At 40.8% G+C, this 21,377-nt stretch overlaps 1 protein-coding gene across 2 annotated transcripts in view; it reads right to left on the bottom strand.

Moving 5' to 3' along the window:
* Positions 1–20,885, bottom strand: part of EP300 (E1A binding protein p300) — a 68,702-nt gene extending 47,817 nt beyond the window's left edge. For both annotated transcript variants that reach the window (XM_067310495.1, XM_067310497.1), the window contains exons 1-2: positions 19,564–20,885; positions 1,655–2,313 (exon numbers count right to left, since the gene is read on the bottom strand). In XM_067310495.1, the coding sequence (XP_067166596.1) occupies positions 1,655–2,313; positions 19,564–19,657 (753 nt within the window). In that variant the 5' untranslated portion in view covers positions 19,658–20,885. The remainder of the gene's footprint in view (positions 1–1,654; positions 2,314–19,563) is intronic.
* Between the last annotated feature and the right edge of the window lie 492 nt (positions 20,886–21,377).

Genomic DNA, 21,377 nt, shown 5'->3' with positions numbered 1-21,377 from the left:
TATTTCTCCTAGATAAATTAGCTTGTTATAGTTCATAACTCTACTTTAGCTCTGATAAATATGGATTAAGATGTTGCATTTCACCAAAATACCCAGTAGGTCAATTTTTGACCTCTGAACACAGTTCTCTGAAGATCAAAGAATAATAACTTTACAGCCAAGGAATAGTGACACTTAAGTCCAATGCAAAAATACTTCCAAGCAGTTACATATTTCTTTTCACTATAAACTGTACAAAAATACATTTTCTACTGTAGCAATCAAGCTTTGTAAGAAGTTTACAACAACTTACTTATCAGGCAAAAACATCTAAAATGAATAGACTACAGAATCAACTCATTATTGGATGTGTATGTAGGAACCATAGTTAGTTGAGCTCATGCAAAAAGCTAAAACCATGAAGTTCATAATCAATAACATTCATAAGACACTAAAACCATTTTACTTAAAGCATAGCAAAACTATTAATCTAGAACATATTTTTCACTTTGGTTTCAGATAAATTTATGGACTATGTCAGTTATAACATCAAGCCCTCCAAGTAGATTCATTCTGAGGATTCCAAGGCAGATCTATTCAGGTATTGTAAAGCACCCTAGAACAACTTACCCCTCATTAACCAAGAAATGCAAAATACCCATCTAAAGTGAATTAAGATATTTAGGTATTGTCTAGACTGTTGATCAAAACACTAAAAACTTGAGAAGAAACACTTGGACAGTTCCCCACTCCTGTAAAGATATTTGTGCATGACAAGAAACAGTTTAAACATTCCCTTGTAGTTTAAAGCACTAGGCCATCTCTTGACTTTTCTAACTGACCCATGATAACTTTCTTCCAATTTTCTAAACTGTAAAAACCCATCTATCTCCCCCTCCAACATGTAAAAGGTTTTTCAGCTGATTTACCCTCCTATAGACAAAAGCCTTCTAAATTTTAAAACTAAAACTGATTAAGTTTTTAAGAACCGCTCAGCATTTGTCTTCAGGTGTTTATGCAAGCATTCTTACTTCACCAATAACTCAAATGATGCATTTGTTAACAAGGCCAATATATGTATCTTATCACATACAGCATATCAGACCATTCAAACATGTATGGGTCTCTTCTTATTTGCTACAGTATAAACTAATATTCAACAGATCTCAGGCGACATATATTCTTGTTAAGTTTCCCCCAGAAGAGCACCACAACAGCTAGAAGACAAAATAGACCTCCTGGTGTTTCTGAACAGACATGACCCAAAAAACCCCCAAACTAATGGCAGCAGTGCTAGCTTATATTCCCGTCACACTCCTAACACCAGCATCACATTAGATGGGAAAATACCCCATCAAAAACCATGGACAAAAACATAAACCAGAATAGAATACAATAGAATACAATTAAGTTAGTTTTCAGTGTTGATAAACTACACCACCACATGATTTAAAAATTAGGCCTCCTACCCAGCAATAACCATGCTTGCACAAGACCCAATTTTTGCCTCACATGGCTGCTATGAATACCACTTAAGCAGCATATAAACCATGTACCATGTGATCCAGAGGCCTTAAAGAAAAAAAACATTCTATACAACCCCTAGCACAGAGGAATACTTCTTACAAAGAGGTTGACATCAAGAAGGAAGGTTATAAAGTTAAGGTTGTCTTACCTTGTTCATGGCTCCAGGCTGTGGCCCTCTCAGTCCAGCCTGTCCTCCCATCTGTGGAGAGCCTTGTTGCAGTGTCTCAGCCAACAAGTTACCAGCATTGCTCATTCCTGGGTTTGGGTACGGCATATTAGGTCGCCCTCTGCCTGCTCCAACTGAACCGTTCATGACTTGCCCCTGCATTATTCCCTGTCCGTTGCCTGCTGCCAACATCCCAGGATTCATGCCAGCATTCATCCCTGTGTTCATTCCCATGCCAGGCTGATTAACTGGACTGTTTACTGTTGGCATCATTCCTGCTGTGGATTGGGCTGAAGGACCCTGATTTGGTCCACTTGCACCCATTGTCATATTGGGAGAAGTCAACCCAGCCTGTGCCATGGGGCTTTTCACCATGCTGTTTAACATTCCCATTCCAGGACTGTTTTGTTGGGTTTGACCAGCCATGCCCTGGCCAGGGCCACCAACACCCATATTGAGATTTGGGGAACTGCCAGCCCGTAAAAGTTCAGACAGCTGCTTGTGTTTAGATGCAGCATCTTGTGCCATGCCAAGGCTGGTCTGCAGCTGATTAATGTCACCACCATTGGTGAGTCCCAGTTCCGTGGAGCTGATTAGTTCATCTGGTAAGTCGTGTTCTAGATCAAAGAGCGATCCAAAATCTAAAAAGCAAAACAAATTTTGTATGAGTTCAGAGCAATCAGTAATACCTTGAAGATAAGCCTTGGTTCACTTAGATTCCAGTTTTCATTTCATGCAAGTACCAAAACTTCATTTGCTACGTTCCAGTGAAATTCCCATATCAGTTATTATTGAATACCATCCAATTTCATCTCTAAATATTACAAAGTCAAAATCAGACAAGACCATACTACTTCAGTCTTCTACAGTTTGTGTTGAACGATCCACTGGGTATCTCAGAACATGAGCTCTCGACTTGTGAAATTTGAGGAGGAAAGGAAGAAAAAAATGAATTAAAGAGTCCCATGGAATTAGCCACTGGAATTAAACAAAACTTATAAAAAAAGTTAAAGTTGATAAGAAGGCACTGTCCTTAACTTCCAGCTTTCACCGAACTCTTGTCACTTTTGGATAGTTATAACTAGCATAGTAACGTAAAGTTTTTTGGAAAATATTTACCATCTATTTATAAAACCATAAAAACAATAAAAAGGAGCATATCAGTTTATCTTGTCATTCCCAGTACCGAACTGCAAAATTCTATTGAACTTCACTGGACGGTCAGTAATTTTGCTTCACAGAGCATAGTCAGAAACCAAACTAAAGTAACCTTCCTGCCTGTGAAGCTGTGCAAAAAAGTAGGATTAAAAAAAAAAGAATCACAAGTACCCTTGCAAAGTCATCCCCAAGGTAGCAAATTGGGGAAAGATCACTATTTGGGATATGTAGATATGAGAATACTGCACAGTACCCAAGATCAATTTGCTCAAGAAAGCAAGGAGTTCTTAGGCCTCCAGACCTAGCATGCACCTTGATTTTTATATTTAATCTATGGCAATTGAAATGAAAATTGTCTAAAAAAGCCAAGTTATTGTATGATGTAGCCACTCACAATAAATAGGTTGTAAAACTTACTATTTGGAATCTGAGAATACATAGCAGTGGACCATTTTTTAATCTTAACTCTTCTAATAGTTCACCAACATTTTTGCCAGAAAGGTCATTTTATGGATGCTCAGTAGGAGGTATGGCATTGCACTTTCAAAGACTGAAGACCTACACAATGATCTAAAATACTAATTATTTCAGCTACTGCAACAGCATTCAAAAGGAAAATGCCAATTACAGTGATTTCTAGAGAAGATGGCAAGACCACCTGTTCAAAATGTTAATGGGAAAGACTAAACAGCATGCAAGTCAGGAAAGCTGACCTGCAAAAGTTTGGCATGATACCATGACTAAACTTCTAAACTCCAGGACTAACAGAATATTTACAATTTCCCAACTGTTAACACAGATAAGATCATAACTTTTAAGAATTCTGAAAACATTGCGCTATGCTGGCAAGAAGGTGGGTATACCAAAATAGACATTTCATAACTCCATTTATATATTCATCATTACAGAAAAGCACCAGAGACCAAATGAAAAGTCTACTGAAGAACTGTTTTGAACTACTAAAATCACTTATCCCATTCTAATATCTTCGGAAGGGGAAACCTTGTGCCAAAAGCTACATACTGCACTACATATTAAGGTCTCATCTTTCAGTTGCCTCTCTAGTATTTTTCAGCATGATTGTTTTTGAAGATTCAGAAGTGCAGGAAGAAGCAAAAGAATACAGTCATGCCATAGTTCTGATTTTAAAATAATGAAATTGGAGGTCTGCATTGGTACACAGACCTCAAAACACACACACAAAACTTATAATGCTCAGTTTGCTCAAGAATTGAATATTGATGAGCATGGGAAAGTTACAGTGAAGGAGGCCTTCAAATTAGAAGGGAGATCAAGAAAATAGAGAAAGCATTCAAAAAATAATACGTGCTGATTTAAGAAGGCTAAAAATAGGCAGATGTTGAAAGACTATAATCTAGAAAACACTCTGGCTAAATAACCTGACAAAACACCTCAGTGAGTGAGAAAGAAAGGTAAAATAAATCAGTAATTCACAAGTTAAGTCTACTGTCCAGCAAAATTTATCCTAGAAGATGATCAAACTAAATTTAAGAATGAAGTACAGCGTCTGGAAACAATATAAACCAGCACAAGCCCTGTACCTACCGCATAACCATACTAGCAGCACACAGCAACACCGCACCCCAAATTCTGTGCAAACTCATGAAGAGGAAGTAAAATGGCAAATTTTAAGTGTTTTTAATTCTCTTTTTATCTTCTCAGAAGACAAAAAATCAAAAGCCATGTACAGAAAAAAATATTAACTAAGCAGCGATTCCATTAGCTCTGTACATCCAAAAATTTCAATCAAAAATATAAGTATATCTCTTCTTTTCATAAGAGATAAAAAATGCTGTTTTTTTTTTAACCCTGGAGAATATATAATAGATTTCTCTAAAAGAATACTAGCAGCTACAACCTAAAAACTCAAGAAGTCAATACCAACAAAGCAATATGCTGGGGTTAGTTTGCCCTTTTCATAAGTCTCTTCCAAAAGACAAACTTGAAAGTCTTCAGCCAGTGGGGTGGGGGTGGGGGAAGAAAGAAAGAAAGAAAGAAAAAGACCAAACTTTCAGTTGTCTGGTCAACTATGAAAACACATTTTTACTCAACTGCCAGGAGGCAGAAGATTTTAGATACAAGACTGAAACGTGAACAGTCTCAGAAGACCATACAGAACAATAACACTTTGTGTGCATATAGCGAGAGTTCTGAGGCATTTCACATTCTTTTACATATAATGCATATCCTAAAGCACACTATAGAGAGGTTTTATCTACAGCCAACCCCAAAATTGACCAGACTAAGCCAGACAGTTCATAGACGATATCAAGATAACGGCAAATACATTCACATAAGAGCCAGCAGCAGAGCTTAAGACAATAGCAATAAATATCCAGAGAACTGATTGACTTTCCAGTACACTAAATCCACTGCTAGCCTTGCAATCTTTTTCATTAAGGAGATGCATGAAGATTTCTAACTAAAATACAAAACGGGGGGCTGGAGGAAGGAGTCAGATTTGTCCTGCAAAGGTTTGTCCACCTGATTCTATATCCCAAGATCTCCAGAGATCACAGACATGGCAAAGTTGGGATATAACACAACAGGCACAACCTGGCCTTAGATTCCCCCCCCCCCCCCAAAAAAAAAAAATCCAGTAACGTCCATTCAGCAAATGTTAGAAAAATCTTGATCCCATGAGAGTGGTACAGTGCAATTCTACATTAAGTTATTAAAAGTATTATTAATATATTTCTTTTCACAGGTAACAAGAAGATGTAGAATAGATTACTATTACCATCTAAGATTACAAGGAAAGAGAAGGAAGGAACCTCCATAAAACAACAACCAAGTAGGTAATCAAAGTGTTAATCTGAGGTAGTCTCAGCATGCAAAGACATACAATTATCCCTTTTAGGAATTGTTTGCTAGTGGTACATTTAAGTGAATCTTTCTGTAGAGCCAAGAAAATGGCCCAACTCGCCCTGGCAAGTAGTGAGAAAGCTGGTCAGAAAAGACCGTAGATAGAGCAAGCCTACTTCTTCCAGTGGCAGTCCAGATAGACTAGAATAAGTAATATGAACTGCACCCTAAAATATGAGAAAGCAACTGGGGGGGGGGGAGTGTGTTAACTTACATGTTGCTTATGTGTTGCATACTATGGATTATTTTATTAGTTTTGACCCCTACAAATATCCAACTTGTAGCAAATTTGCCTTTGGTAGCATCTGGCCAGCAAGATGCAAGGAAACCAAGAGGTCTGGGTTGGAAACCCACCTGACATCAAAATGGGCTTAAAATTAGTACAGATTTAGACTGAGCAATCAAAGTCCTTAAATCATTAGGAAATCTGTGCCCTACAAAGCAATCACCTTTCAACTGAGTTGCAAAATACTTATTTCAAGCCATTTTTGCTGCAATAGCACCTAGCAGCCCCAGTGATAAAATAGTTATCAAAGCATGCAAAGCAAGGTAGAGATTAAACAAAAATCATTTCAGACCAAGATGTTTATAATCCAAGGAAAATACTTCCATACTAATTATTTAGCAGAGAATTTTACAAGTGAGTTCAAGCAGCAAATGTCAGCTTCTCTTGTATGCTTTCTAGCCTACAGTCATGATTCAGTAGTTCTCTTTCATTTCTGGGTTAAGATAACGGACTTCTACTCACCTTTGAGAATAAAATAGCCATTTCTATCAATATGGAGATTATCTGGTTCTAGCAATAGACTGGAGTGAATAATCTTATTTTTCCTAAGAACTTGCTCATGTGCTACACGATAGCCCACAATGCTTTACACTCGTGTATTGCATCCTCAGACTCAAGATACTTAAGCGTTCAGCCTCAAAGGAGAGTTGGTGCATCTGAGGGACCAGCATCATGTGTGAACAGTGATGCCCGAAGAACCCTGCATGCCAGTCATGTAAGATGACAACTTACTCCAATGCTTACCTTGCTACTGGTCTTACAGCAGGTTGATACTTACAGTTCCTGTCTCCAGATCTCACTTATTATATTCTGAACACACACGTATCAAATTAAAAAGTCACTGAAGAGTCACCTTTTAGCAAAATGTTTCTAGGCTCCAGAAACATATCAGTAGATCAAGCTATATCACAGTTAAGTTCACAATGAAAAAAGTGGACAAGGCTTAGTACAGGACACTGAATAGGAAGCACGCACATGTCAGTGTTGACAGGAAACACAGACGATACTGGACTACATATAAAGCATGATAACTTCGCTGTGCTTCCAGACAAAGAATAACAGTAAGGTGCCGAGTTCCATACCTCCCCTGCATGTTGACATGAAAGCTATCCAAGGAATTGAACAGGGCCTAGATGTAACAGAGAAAATGCCCAAAGGACATGACCAATATCCCAGAGGAACATGCTATTCAAGCTTGCAGTCAAGCACCAACCCTACAGATCTGAAAATTAAGGGGTATTGACTGAAGTGCCCTTTAAAAAAAAAAAGCCAGAACTCAATAAAGACAGCAGAACTCAAGACAAGGAATCACTTTTTCACAAGACAATACTCAGGTGTCCATGAAAACACAGGAGCAAAGCCAAAGGTGGAAGTTAAAACATTTATTAAGTTTGAAGCACAGATATAAAACAAAGCGCTACCCACAAATGTATCTGAAATGGTTTAGGAGTCAAAGAACCCCTTACAAGGTTATCAAGTTGTAAATAGTGATGCATTTCACAAAGGAACTCTGTGCATGACTAGAAGGAACATGACACAAGTAAAAAGGATACGCAGCAATCATGTATTGAAGCCTCAGATCTATTCACTGACAAGACCAACAGATCACAGAATCACAGAATCGCTGAGGTTGGAAGGGACCTCTGGAGATCATCTAGTCCAACCCCCCTGCTCAAGCAGGGTCACCTAGAGCACACTGCACAGGATTGCATCCAGGCAGCTTTTGAATATCTCCAGAGAAGGAGACTCCACAACCTCTCTAGGCAACCTGTTCCAGTGCTCTGTCACCCTCACAGTGAAAAAGTTTTTCCTCATGTTCAGATGGAATTGTCTGTGTTTCAGTTTGTGCCCGTTGCCTCGCGTCCTGTCACTCAGCACCACTGAAAAGAGTCTGGCTCCATCCTCTCGACACCCTCCCTTCAGATACTTGTACACGTTAATAAGATCTCCTCTCAGCCTTCTCTTCTCCAGGCTAAACAGGCCCAGCTCTCTCAGCCTTTCCTCGTAAGAGAGATGCTCCAGTCCCCTAATCATCTTTGTAGCCCTTCGCTGGACTTGCTCCAGTAGTGCCACATCCCTCTTGTACTGGGGAGCCCAGAACTGGACGCAGTACTCCAGGTGTGGCCTCACCAGGGCTGAGTAGAGGGGGAGAATCACCTCCCTCGACCTGCTGGCAACACCCTTCCTGATGCACCCCAGGATACCATTGGCCTTCTTGGCCACAAGGGCACATTGCTGCCTCATGCTTAACTTGGTGTCCACCAGCACTCCCAGGTCCTTCTCCGCAGAGCTGCTTTCCAGCAGGTCAACCCCCAACCTGTACTGGCGCATGGGGTTATTCTTCCCCAGGTGCAGAACCCTGCACTTCCCTTTGTTGAACTTCATGAGGTTCCTCTCTGCCCACCTCTCCAGCCTGTCCAGGTCTCTCTGAATGGCAGCACAGCCCTCTGGCGTATCAGCCACTCCTCCCAGTTTTGTATCGTCGGCAAACTTGCTGAGGGTGCACTCTGTCCCTTCATCCAGGTCACTGATGAAGAAGTTGAACAAGACTGGAGCCAGTACTGACCCCTGGGGGACACCACTAGCTACAGGCCTCCAACTAGACTCTGTGCCACTGATCACAACTCTCTGAGCTCTGCCATTCAGCCGGTTCTCAATCCACCTCACTGGCCACTCATCTAAACCACACTTCCTGAGCTTGTCTATGAGGATGCTATGGGAGACAGTGTCAAAAAGCCTTGCTGAAGTCAAGGTAGACAACATCCACTGCTTTCCCCTCATCTACCCAGCCAGTCATTCCATCATAGAAGGCTATCAGATTGGTTAGGCATGATTTCCCCTTGGTGAAGCCATGCTGACTACTCCTGATCACCTTCTTTTCCTCCACATGCTTGGAGATAGCCTCCAGGATGAGCTGCTCCATCACCTTTCCAGGGATGGAGGTGAGGCTGACTGGCCTGTAGTTCCCTGGGTCCTCCTTCTTGCCCTTTTTGAAGACTGGGGTGACATTGGCTTTCTTCCAGTCTTCAGGCACCTCTCCTGTCCTCCATGACCTTTCAAAGATGATGGAGAGTGGCTTAGCAATAACGTCCGCCAGCTCCCTCAGCACTCGTGGGTGCATCCCATCAGGGCCCATGGATTTGTGGGTGTCAAGTTTGCTTAAATGATCTCTAACCCACTCCTCCTCCACCAAGGGAAAGTCTTCCTTTCTCCAGACTTTCCCTCTTGCCTCCAGGGTCTGGGGTTCCTGAGGGCTGGCCTGAGCAGTAAAGACTGAAGCAAAGAAGGCATTCAGTAACTCTGCCTTCTCTGCATCCTTCGTCACCAGGGCACCCACCCCATTCAGCAAAGGGCCCACATTCTCCCCAGTCTTCCTCTTGCTACTGATGTATTTGAAGAAGCCCTTCTTGTTGTCCTTGTCATCTCTTGCCAGATTTAATTCCAAACGGGCCTTAGTCTTCCTCGTCACATCCCTGCATACTCTGACAACGTTCCTATATTCCTCCCAAGTGGCCTGTCCCCCTTTCCACTTTCTGTAGACTTCCTTCTTCTGGTTGAGTTTTGCCAGGAGCTCCTTGCTCATCCATGCAGGTCTCCTGCCTCCTTTGCTTGACTTCCTACTCATAGGGATGCACCGCTCTTGAGCCTGGAGGAAGTGATGTTTGAATATTAACCAGCTCTCTTGAACACCCCTTCCTTCTAGGGCCCTCACCCATGGGATTCCTCCAAGTAGGTCCCTGAAGAGGCCAAAGTTTGCTCACCTAATCACCTAATCTAACTTTAATTCAAAACTGTTAGAGGTAAGCTTTTTTGCCTAGTCCAGAGATTAACTAGAAGAGATGTTCAACTTCTTAAAAAACTGGAATCAAAATCATAAGGCTGGAAGGGATTCAAGATGTCATCTACATCCTCCTGCAGGCCAGCAATATATGTACCTCATTCCCTACAGACGGTAGTGTTCACTTGGTCTTCCTAGTGTCTCTTCAGACTTAAAACATGTAATTCCTTCAATCTTTCCTTATACAATTAGACTTGTAGTCCTCTCTCATCTTATTTTCCTGCAATTTTCCAGTTGGTCTATATCTGCTTTGAGATGCAACAGTAAACTGGACATGGTATTCCACCAAAACTTGAGCCAATGCCAAATAAAGAGGGAGAGTACTTGCTATTGACTCTTTGCTACACTACTCTTTAGATATCCCAGCAAGATGCGTGGATTTTTTGCTTTTCAGAACTGCACATGACTTGTGTTCAAGCCTGTGATCAACAACTTGTTTTTTTTTTTTAAATTATTTCTATTAAAAGTAAAATAGCTGACTTGCTCATTGCTCCCCAGTCTGTATGAGCACACCTGTCATTCCTATCCAGGTATACCACTTTGGATGTGTCCCTACTAAAATTACATTATTTCTTTCAGAACATAATTTCAGTCTGCCAGCCTCATTCTGAATTCTGTGCCCGTCTGCCAGCACACAAGCAGTCAACTCTATTTCAGAGAGTTTCAGACAGACAAGTAAAGGTTGGGGTGGGGAACACACCTAATTTTCCACCATTCCTAATTTTCTGCCATTGCACAGGACTTAAGATAGACATATTCAGACAGGGTTTTTTTTCCTTTGGGGGGTGGGGGGGGCGGGGAAAGAAACATATACATTCTAAGAGGCAAAAACCCTCGCAGGTAGATATGAGAGAATCTGGCTGTACAGTATTTTGGAGATCAGATTATTTTATTCTCATTAAAGCCATTACCAAGAAGGCTTTGCATGCAGACCCTCTACAAAGCCACATTTGCCTAAAGACAACAAGGACCTTGCCAAACTATTTTTCCTACCTTAAGTTCTAGAGTTAACTTTAATTAATCTACTAATTTGATGCAAGACAAAAGGGAAAAAATTGAACAACCAGCTTAAAATAATACAGTCTAGATTCAACATCACAACTGCTACTTCCAAAATTCTAGGTCATCGGTCTCTATATAACCCTAATCATCACTCACTCCCTGAAGCAGAAGTCTGATGCAGAGCTCTCCGTTGCTGCTTCTGCCACATCAACTGAGATTTTTTATTCTGTATTACAGTATTTACGTAACAAGATCTTCAGCAGAACTTTGCTATTTGTTCTGTTTTCTGTAAGAAACTGGTGAAGTATTGCCTCCTTGTTTCCTGGCTGATCCAGAAAAGACCTGATTTTTTTTTCCCACCACATCAAGGCACTTGAATATAGTTGCTGATAAATTTGAAGCACGACTGCAAAAAATAAAGGCAAATAAATACATCTAAAAAGGACATATGCAATCATTCTGAGAGAGAGCTCTGAACTACTGGACAACAACAAATGCAACAGCACAAGTCATGCTAAAACAACTTCAGGTATAGTATTTAGAAACAAAGTGTGTTGGTCAAAAAGTCCAATTAAGTAGCTATGGAAAGCACATGATTTCATATTAGTTGCAACAACAGAATTATTTTGCAAGTTTTTTTAAAAAAAGAAGAAATACCATTCTAAAGAAGCAACAACTTATTGCTCCATATCTATCTCAGCCTGTTTTTGGACCTCATTCTTTCTTCCAGCATTTTTTTTTTTTTAAATCTATCCTAATCCCTATTCAGACACTGTCCCAAACACACCAACTTTTTAAGAAAACAGTCAATTTTGTTCAGAACAATAATCTAGAAGTCTAATTAATGCGTGGCCCAAGCTAATATCAGCAGAAAGGTCAACTTTAATAGACTGGATGGGGGCTGGTCTTGCAACTTCAGAGAAGCTCTGCTATTTTATATAAAACTGTATTTATGACAAACTTTTCATTTTCATAAACATATTCAAAGTACTTTTTAAAGCAGTATTTAGAAGTACAGTTGATCACAGGTGGTTTCCAGTACTGAAAACCATAGAGAGAAATTGATGGTTACGATTCGGGAATGTTTTTTGTAGCTGTTCTAGAGAAATGGAATTGGTATAATCATATGAAAAAGACTGGGTGCAAGAATCAAAACAGAGTGCTTTTAATGTTCTAACATTTACCTAAGGGGTAAGTTCAGAGACACTACTGTCGTGTCTCTGAAAAAAACAGCACATTTACATTTTTATGTAATACAATGAAAAGGTACTAGTCTTGCAGTGACTGAAGACCCAAATAAGACGAAGGTTTTGAAATTCTAATTTGAAAATACTAAAATAAATTTGGCTTAACACACACGCAATCATTTATTTGTGAACATGTTGCTATTTGCACAAATTTCACTGTGTCAGCTTTAAACCTAGTGAAAAGTCCCTATACTAGTAATCTTATTCCCAAGACTATCCTGTGTGTGCCACTGAAATTACCAAAAGACCACATTAAGTAACTATTGGTCTGTGGTATTGTTAGATAGTAATACTGGCATTTCAATTAGGAGTCTGATAAGTGGTGGACCACCATGAAAACAAGTCTGGAAAGTTAGTAATGGCTTGTTGGTCTGCTACACTGCTGGACAAAGAATGGACACTTGCATTTAGGAAATGAACACATGCACATCCACAAACATACTGAATCAGTTTCATTTTTGAAGAGATTACAAATTAGTTCCAAGAAAAGAATAAAGTTCATTTCATTGTAAAGTTAATACCAACTTCAAAATGATGCCATCTGCATATACAGTTACCAGAAAGTCCAGTCTTTTTTTGAGCATTATTGACTTGAATTCATTCAACATTACTCCTATGTAAAAGCAGAAAAGCAGTGCTGGATTTATAAACAGACAAATGTGTACACACACACACAAATAAAAAACAGAAGTCAGCAGACCAAACTTCTTTATGTTGAACCACTAATTCCCAGAAGCAAGTGAAATGACATCCAGGCATACAGAAAAGGCAGCTTAGCTTCAGCAGAAATTGTATTGAACAAACCAAACATCAGCATTGTGCCAGAGTTTTATTTTTGATTAGAATTCTAAACAGAGAATTAAGACTATTTCAGCTCATTAACACAGTACGAGAAATTATCTATTCACTTGTGTTTGGGAGTTCTTCAAAGCAAGAAACAGTAGATCATTTGTTTTAGGAACACCTCTGTAGAAGAATTATGATGCCTCTCCAGTCCATCATGATTCTTCACAACACCTACAAACAAAAAACTGACATGGTTGTTCAAAGCTCTGCTTCTGACAATTCAGGAATAAATGCAGTATAGATGTGATTCGCGCCACCAATGGAAAAGAGCAAGTTTGATCCATTCCATCTCACCATTACCAATAACAGAAAATAATCTCCACAGTTTTTGAAGAACATGTACCTAGTAATTTCCCCTTTGTGTGATAATCCTAGTTTGGACCAGAATTTCATATCTTTGATGTTTCTGTAAACACAGCTGACATAACCAACTAAACCACGAGTTACTATGATGGCAGCTCAGAATTCAACTTTAATTTTCTTGAAAAAGTTTTTCATGAAAGGAGTGCTTGAAGATGAATATAACATGTCAAGTTTTTAAAGAATTTTAAATGCAATCATATGCCAGTCCATCTTTAGGACACATGCTGCTATTTAGGAAAATAAAATCATGTTCTCAAATGTGCCACTTAACACTCAGGGAGAGGATTTCTGCAAATAAAATTGCCATAGTTCAAGTTCTACTTGTTGGCTTCATGTAACCAAATTCTATGTAATCAAGGATGTTTTGTCAGTGCATACAACCATATGCACAGACAGATGTATTTTACTTCAGCCTGCTGCTACAGTTTAAGACAAGACAGAAAAGCCAAATCCTTGGAGACAGGTGTGCATTGTTTATCTGTCAGTGAAAGCTACACAACAAAATTACTCCATTTGTCAAAAACCAAATCTAAATGACTTTTGTCCAAGCCCCCTCAGAGGGGGCACTGGTTCAGTTGAAGATTAAAGTAAGATCATTACATCACTGCAACAAGCACTGAAAGGCTGCTTCTGCCAAGGCAGCTAACAAGACACAGAAGTGACGCTGAAGATAACTAAACTGCCTAAGGAGAAAAGGCAAAAAATACATACTAAATCAGATGAAATTAAAGTGAAGTAACAAAGTTTTTTTTCTTCAAGTTGTAGAGTTACAAGAAACCAGAACTCCTGCAGTAAAAGTTTAGTGTTTATCACCAGTACTTCACAAACCCCCCTCCCCCCCCAAAAAAGTGTCCAAACTCTAGAATTCACTGGACTTCATAGAAAGCCCAAGTTTATCTGCAAAAATACAAAACTAGTCGATAGCCTGAACTAGGCACTCTTTAGACTAAATCCTAACCCTGGCTCTGGGAGTATGAGGGACAAAATGCAAGATTATAAGTATTTTTTTCTTGAATCTAAGATTTAACTTCCTAACAGCCACACAGGCTTTCCCCTGCAATACCAAACTTGTGAATCAGTATTTTTAAATTGCAAATGTAAACTGGCTTTCTAGTATCAAAGTTTTTTCTTCTTAACTGTTCAAGACTCAGTTTTACATCAGAACATGTATGGTCTTTAAAGTGTGGTGTGTATTTCTTAGAAAAATTAAATACTTTTCTAACACTGCTCAGAAAGCGTACATATCTACGTCAAACACACAATCCACTCAGTGACAGGGTCAAAATAAGCAGAGGTGTAGCAGATCAGAAATCTAAGAAGTTCAAAAGCCTGTAAGATGATTTTTTAAAATGTTACCAAGCATCATAACAATCCATTTAGCAGGTATCTCAAAAATCTTATTCTTAATGTATTTACTTGGATAACCTATGTAACTACAAGGCAGAGATACTTATTTCCTCCACAAGCATCCACCACCAGCTTAGAAGTTAATCTACTGATATACTCAATTTACAGCACACGCCATCCCACAAACCCTAATTTAAGGCATCTCTCCTCTCATAACAATTAATACTTGGAAAAAAAACAGTGAAAAAAATGTCACTCTCAACAAGGGATAAAAAAATTTCTAACTGACCATCATAAATTAAATGTAGCTAATGACTTGGTCTTAGTATTAAAAGAATACTTTAACCAACCTTTAGTCAGGAAGGGAGAAGTGTGAAAAGTACTTAATTTGAAAAGAAGAAAAGTGCACATGAGCAGTAAGAAAAAATCCATAGCAGTCTACAAATATAGTTGAATACCTAGCAAAATGTCTCTGGAGAAGACAATGAGACAAGAATTAATATGATTCATTTCTAGCAAAGAAACAGCCTGGTGCATTTGGAACAAATAAAAGATGAGTCTCAGTCAAAGTTACAGTAGTTCAGATGAGAAGTTTCATTACAAGATCTATACACCTTTGCAGTAAGGGAAAGTAAAGTTTTAAAGGTCAGAGGTAGCTCCTGAAAAAAGGGACACGCAAATTTTATAAGAGATGATCATTGACATGGAGGGAGATTGAAGATATTCTATTACTCAGAAGAATGTGACTTTTGGATATAGTAAACTGAAGAAAGTTAAGGCACATATCACAAATATGCAGTGATCTCTGATTCAACTCATGTGACAGCTAATTAATTGTCGAAAACTGACTTCAGTGCTATGGCTTACCAGAAACACTTAGCACTCAAAATCCTGTTTTTGAGTCAAGCAACCAAAAGACATGATACCACAAAAACATGTTGCAACACAGAGTATATTCAATTTTTACTCCTTGATGAAACACAGCAGTTCTGAACCCACAGCTCAAACATAAACTTCTGTGGACCAGGAATGTTTTCTGAGGGAGTCTATACAAGATGACTAAATTCACCCTGCCTACATATATTATAGAAATCTGTGTGGCAATTTCAGTGCACCTGCATTTCCACAGAAAAAAAATGAAGGGTTTATTAATAAAAATGTTGAAAAAAACACTGATTTGAAGTATGTAGTTACAAATGTATGTTTATAAAAGACTTCCACTCTTTTACTGAAGGAACTAGTTTTTTAAGGACATGCTGCAATTTCGTTATAGAGGGCAAGTATCCTGAAAACAGACTGGTGCACCCAAGTAGTCTGCTAATACAGTGTGTAAGAAGGTCTTGTTAGACTAGATGCAACGTATCAAAACAGTGTTTCTGCCAGTAAAGCAAGGTAAGCAAAATAAGCTACACTGGCAAATCACTTATGTCAATGTAACCCTGTCTACAAACGAGCTGTGCTGGCACAGAAGTGTCACAAAAACTCATCCCATTGTAAGGACACTGTACCAACAAAAGGTGACCCCACTGCTGAGTTATAATGGTCTTTGGAAAACTTGATATCTGAACAAGATATGTGTGTAATTGTCATTCTCCTTTTCAAGAAATCTAATATTTAAATATAAAGGAGGTTGTAGAAATCTCTGGCAGAGAGATATAAAAGAGACCGCGCAGCCCTGTTCCTGAAGCTAAGAACCGGTCCGAATATAACAAAAATAAGGAATGAAGAGATGAGATTCAAAAATTCACTACTAATATACTAGAAGATAGTGACAATACCAAGACTTTCTAAATTACTTTAAAATGTTTATTATAAAATATCTGCTAAAATCATTTCAGTCTCCCAGTAACTTTATTAACACTACTTTATTCTCACCTCCCAAACAAGAAATTGGCAGTAATGAAGTTATTTAAAACTATACTAATAAAGTATGTTCCATGGCAAAGCAAATTCTGCTTCAGAGCAGGGAACACATGAAGCATTTAAGACTTAAGACAGAAGATGCAGCACTGTAACAGTGGGAAAAGCAGCTATATTTGGTTGCTGCCAATAAATCAAGCTTACTAGGACAACCTTTGCTGACCTCCCTCTAGAAGAAAACCAGCATCATGCAAGTTTTTTTAGCACTTTTCAAGCCCAAAATATCAGTATCGTCCAGGTCTACAATAAAAAACACAGATGAATTAGAGACTAAGTTTTAGTCTCCAACATGCTAATACACAACATCTGCAAGTTTGGGAACAAAACCTAACTAGATTGAGACATTATTTTTAGATATCTAACACGCTAGATCAGTACTTCAGGTTAAGAAATGAGTCAAAAAAATTAACAGCAGAAGAAACACACTAAAAAGGCCCACCATGCACACGTGCTGGAAGAAGTTTCACCAACAGTGCAAGTTTCTGACCGCTCTGGATAATGATGTTGCAAATCTAACACTATGTTTAAAAAGAGTGCTTGAGTAAGTACATAAGCACCATGTTTCTGATTTTCTATAATTAACTCAGGAGTGGGGACAATACACCAGCTTCTATAAGTGCAATTTACTATATAAAAGTTCCTTGTACTATTTCAAAGCAATTTTAAGGAGCAGATAGGTTAAAAAAAGTAAACTTCAATGCTGCTGCCCACAACAGCAAAAATTAGACAAAAAACCTTCAGTCACTCAAGCAGTAAATGAAAAATATAACCCACAAAGCATGCTTATTAGTTAAGCAAGTTAACTTTATTTTTTAATTAGAGGAACAGATATGATATCACATTAAAACCAGAAAGTGGCAGTGTCCTAAATCCAGGTAATAAATTGCCAACAAAATCCAGAAGAATGAGAATCCTTCAATAGTTTTTTGTAGTATACATGAAATATTTGCACCACTATAAGCCTCTGGACAGCTATCAGGTGATGATAATCTCAACAACTTCAAAAAAATTTGAACATTATTTTGCACACTACAATGTCATAACTGAATTCCTTTGAATTTGTCCAGTAATCCCTAGTGTTTCACCATAACTATAAAGAGATAACCAATTAAACTGCCCAGTAGACTAACAAAAGAAATTAAGTATTCCATGAAGATCTGCACCTCTTACACCAAAATAAATTCACTTTACGCAAATCTTATTTGATCACAAATGCCTTAACTTTGATACTTGCATTCATCTGAATAAGCCTTCAACTTTCCTACTTTCAAGCAACGGGACTTCTCTCACAATATCCATTTTTTATTTAACCTCCTACACAAAGCAAGACCAACACTGTCAAGAGAAAGAATGAAAATGATTACTACTGAATTAAGCACTGCTTTCCAAGTCTAGTGTAAAAAAAAAAAAACAAAAACAAAAAAACCCACACTCCACAACTAGCTGTAGTTAAAGAGCTCCTCCAGCCCTCTCCTACTCTCTTACTAGAGACCTGTTGATATTAAGACTAGTCATCTGCTCGTTACAACATAATACTGCCTATATCTAAAATGCTCTAAAAGTTACATATAAACTTTTTTTAAAAAACTAATACATCACTCACCAAGAATAAAGAGAAGGCAAAAATCAAAATTTTGAAGATTATTCAAAGTGGAATCACATCCAGTGCTCAGCCAAAAACTGGATATTTAAACCTCCTGTTTACTGTCAAATGACCAGCCATTTTTTTTGTACTCTTCCTTTTCTTGGCAGCTCTAACTGCAGTGAACAAGACTGGTGGCACCAGGAACACCACCACTCACCAGACTATGGCAGAAGGCAGCCTCCTCCAACTCCTAAAGGCTAAGAAGATCTAAAGTGAGTTTAAAGAAACTCCTGTGGGACAGGTAACCAAGTACTTTCAGAGCAAAATGACACCAAATGCTCATCTGCTTCACATGAAGCATTAAAAAGCAGAGCAGCCCTTTGTTACTCTCTCCCCCCTCCCAGTACAACCAGTTCATGTTTGTTAGGGATGGGGACACCTGAGATTTCCAACCTCTAGCTTGACTTCACAGCAACTCTGGAGTTTTCACAAAGTAGTTTACTCCTCTCTACTAAAACATCACCAAAGACCTCTGCAGGATTGCAGAGAAGCCCCTTTATCTTCCCAACCCATAAGTCTACAGGGGAATTTCAGACATTTTGGTCTCGCAGCAAAGAAATGGGAGATGCAGAATGAACTGCACTCCATATTGATTCTTAATGCAAATAAGGTGAAATAATATTTTGTTTCTACAACATTAAGACTCTTGATAAGCCTTAAGCCCCAAACTTGCAATCTGGATTTTGTTTTTAGTTGTTTTTCTTAAATCGATGGTCTATTTGAAACAAAAAATAGTTTTTAGAAATCCTTGTGCAAGGAAGAGTAAGAAGGATTGTAAAAAGTAAATCAAATAACCAGAGTGCATGTAAAGAGGGTAAAGGAAAAAGAATAGAGAAATAAATCTGTTTCTAAATGAGTTGTAAAAACACCTTATTTACAGGTTAAAAAAAAAAAAAGGGTATGCATTTGTGTGCCTGTATATGCAAACATACACACAGAAATCGACAATAAAGTGTACAAAAGCATCATCGTAAACACCATTTCATATTTCTGCAACTGGAATTAAAGGCATATGCTTAATGAGGAGCTCTGTAGTAATTACTATTGTGAAAGACAAGAAAATGACAAACTGTTAGTTAGTCTTATCTGTGATTGATCAAAAGCACAATAAACTGAACAGCTTTGCTTTCAATCACTTCCAAAAAATAAAAAGGCAGAAACAACCGAACACCCTCCTATGGCATTAACACAACTGCAAAAAAGAACGAAAAGGGGAGAAAGCACAGAGAGACAGGCGGAAGGAAGGAACAAGTTAAAGAAGCAAAAGGGAGGAGGAGATTTAGGCAAGAGAGGAGAGAAAAGGGCAATAATTGTGGCAGCAAGAGGCTGAGAGCCTGGGCCCCCGAGACTGACCTGTGCCGTCGCTGGCGGACACGGAGAGCGCCGGTGAGGAGAGTTTAGGCCGCTTGGCTGAAGGCGGGCCCGGCTCCACCACATTCTCGGCCATTTTTAATTCTTTTTTAGACAATCACTCGGAGTAGAGAGACGGGGAGTGGGGGGGCCCAAAACCTTCGCCTTCTTCCCAGGCCCCGAGTCAGCTGAAGAACAATAATAACAACGAGAGCGAGCGAGGAGGATCTGCCGGAGGAGGGGGCCAAGTTCCCCTTTTTCTGCCCCTCGGGCTCCGGGAAGGCGGCAGTGGAGAAGCGGAGAGAAGGTGGGAGCAGCGAGGGGAAGAGGCCTCTTCCCCCAGGCGAAAGGGCAGAGCAAAGATGGGAAAAGCTGGTAAAGACCCCGCCAAAAAAAAAAAAAAAAAAAAAAAAAAAAGGAGAGGCTGGTGGGTTTTTAGTAAAATTAATCCCGGCTGTTGTGCTGCTGTTGCTTCCGCGCCGCCGCCACCATCATCATCTTCATCCTTCGGGGGGTCTCCTCCTCCTGCTGCCTCCTCACCGCCGCCATCAGCCTCTTCCTCCTCGGCGCCGTCCTCCTCCTCCTCATCGCCACAAGGAGGCGGGCGAAGGAGGGGAGAGGAGGAGGAAAAAAGAAAAAAAGATCACCGTCCTCTAGCAGCAGCTCTTTCCCCCTCCAACACCACCCTGCAAAAAAATACCCACCGCCAGCGACAGCGCTGGGGGGGGGAGGAGGCGGCGAAAGAGGCAGAGCGTGCGCGGGGTCCCCAGCTCCCCTCGCTTCTTCCTCGCCAGTCACTAATGGCTGCAGAAAGGGGAGCTGTAAGGATGAGGAGGGTGAGGATAAGTCCCAGGAGTCTCCGCTTCACATCTTGTTGTGCGGGGAAGGAGGAGGGGTTGTTGTCCTGATGGAGGCAGCACCGATCGCGGGATGGGAAGGTGGGGGGCGGGTTTCAACACCCTTTCTGCCCCCCCCTTCTTCTCTTTTTTCCCCTTCCTCTTTCTCTCGCTCTCAGTAGCGGGGTGCCCCCCCCTCCAGCGCAGGCAGAGGGGCCGATCCCACAGCAGCAGCGGCGGCGGCGGCAGGAGGAGGAGGAGGAAGAAGAAGCAGCCGGCCCCTCCCCCCCTCTCTGCCTACCTTCCCCCCTCCCGGGTGGCTGAGGATGGTGGCGAGCGCCGGCTCCGGGCAGGGAGGGGGCTGCCGTCCCCGCTGCCGCCGAGGCACGGGGCGGCGGGCGGAAAAGCAACGGGGAAAAGCCTCGGCCGCTGCCGGGGCGCGGCGGGGACTCCCTCCCGGCCGCTGCGAGGGTGGGGAAGGAAGCGAAGAGCTTGGTAGGTTGGGGGGGGGGGGGAAGCCGGTCAGCGAGAGGGAGCGATTAAGATTAAAATAATAAAAGGAAAATTGCGCTGGGGGAGGGCGGGGGGCTCGCCGCGGGGTGGGTTAAATGGCTGGGAGGGGGAGGGGGTCCCGGCGCTCCCCGGCGGGGGGGGGTGGGGCGGGACGGCGCTGGGAGCGCGGGGGCCGAGCGCAGGCTCCCTACTGCCCCTGCCTGGCGCTCGGCGGCGGCCGCTCCTGTGGCGTGTGCGGCGGGGCGGGCAGAAGCGGGGGACGAAGGGGAGAAGGAAAGGCAGAGAGGAAGGGGGAGAAGCCAAAAATCAGAAAGAAAAAAAAAAGAGAAGAAGAAAGAGAGAGGAGGGGCAGGTTGGCGGGGGGAGGGGGGCGGGCGTCTCAGCTTCTCTCTTCTCTCCCCGTCCCCTGGCCGGGCCCCTGGGTCTCTCTGCGCTGCCCTCCCCCTGGCTCGCCCCGTCCGGCTCGGT

This window comes from Apteryx mantelli, chromosome 1, assembly GCF_036417845.1.
Source record: "Apteryx mantelli isolate bAptMan1 chromosome 1, bAptMan1.hap1, whole genome shotgun sequence".
Classification (NCBI taxonomy): Eukaryota; Metazoa; Chordata; class Aves; order Apterygiformes; family Apterygidae; genus Apteryx; species Apteryx mantelli.
This window is presented reverse-complemented; position numbering and strand designations above follow the sequence as displayed.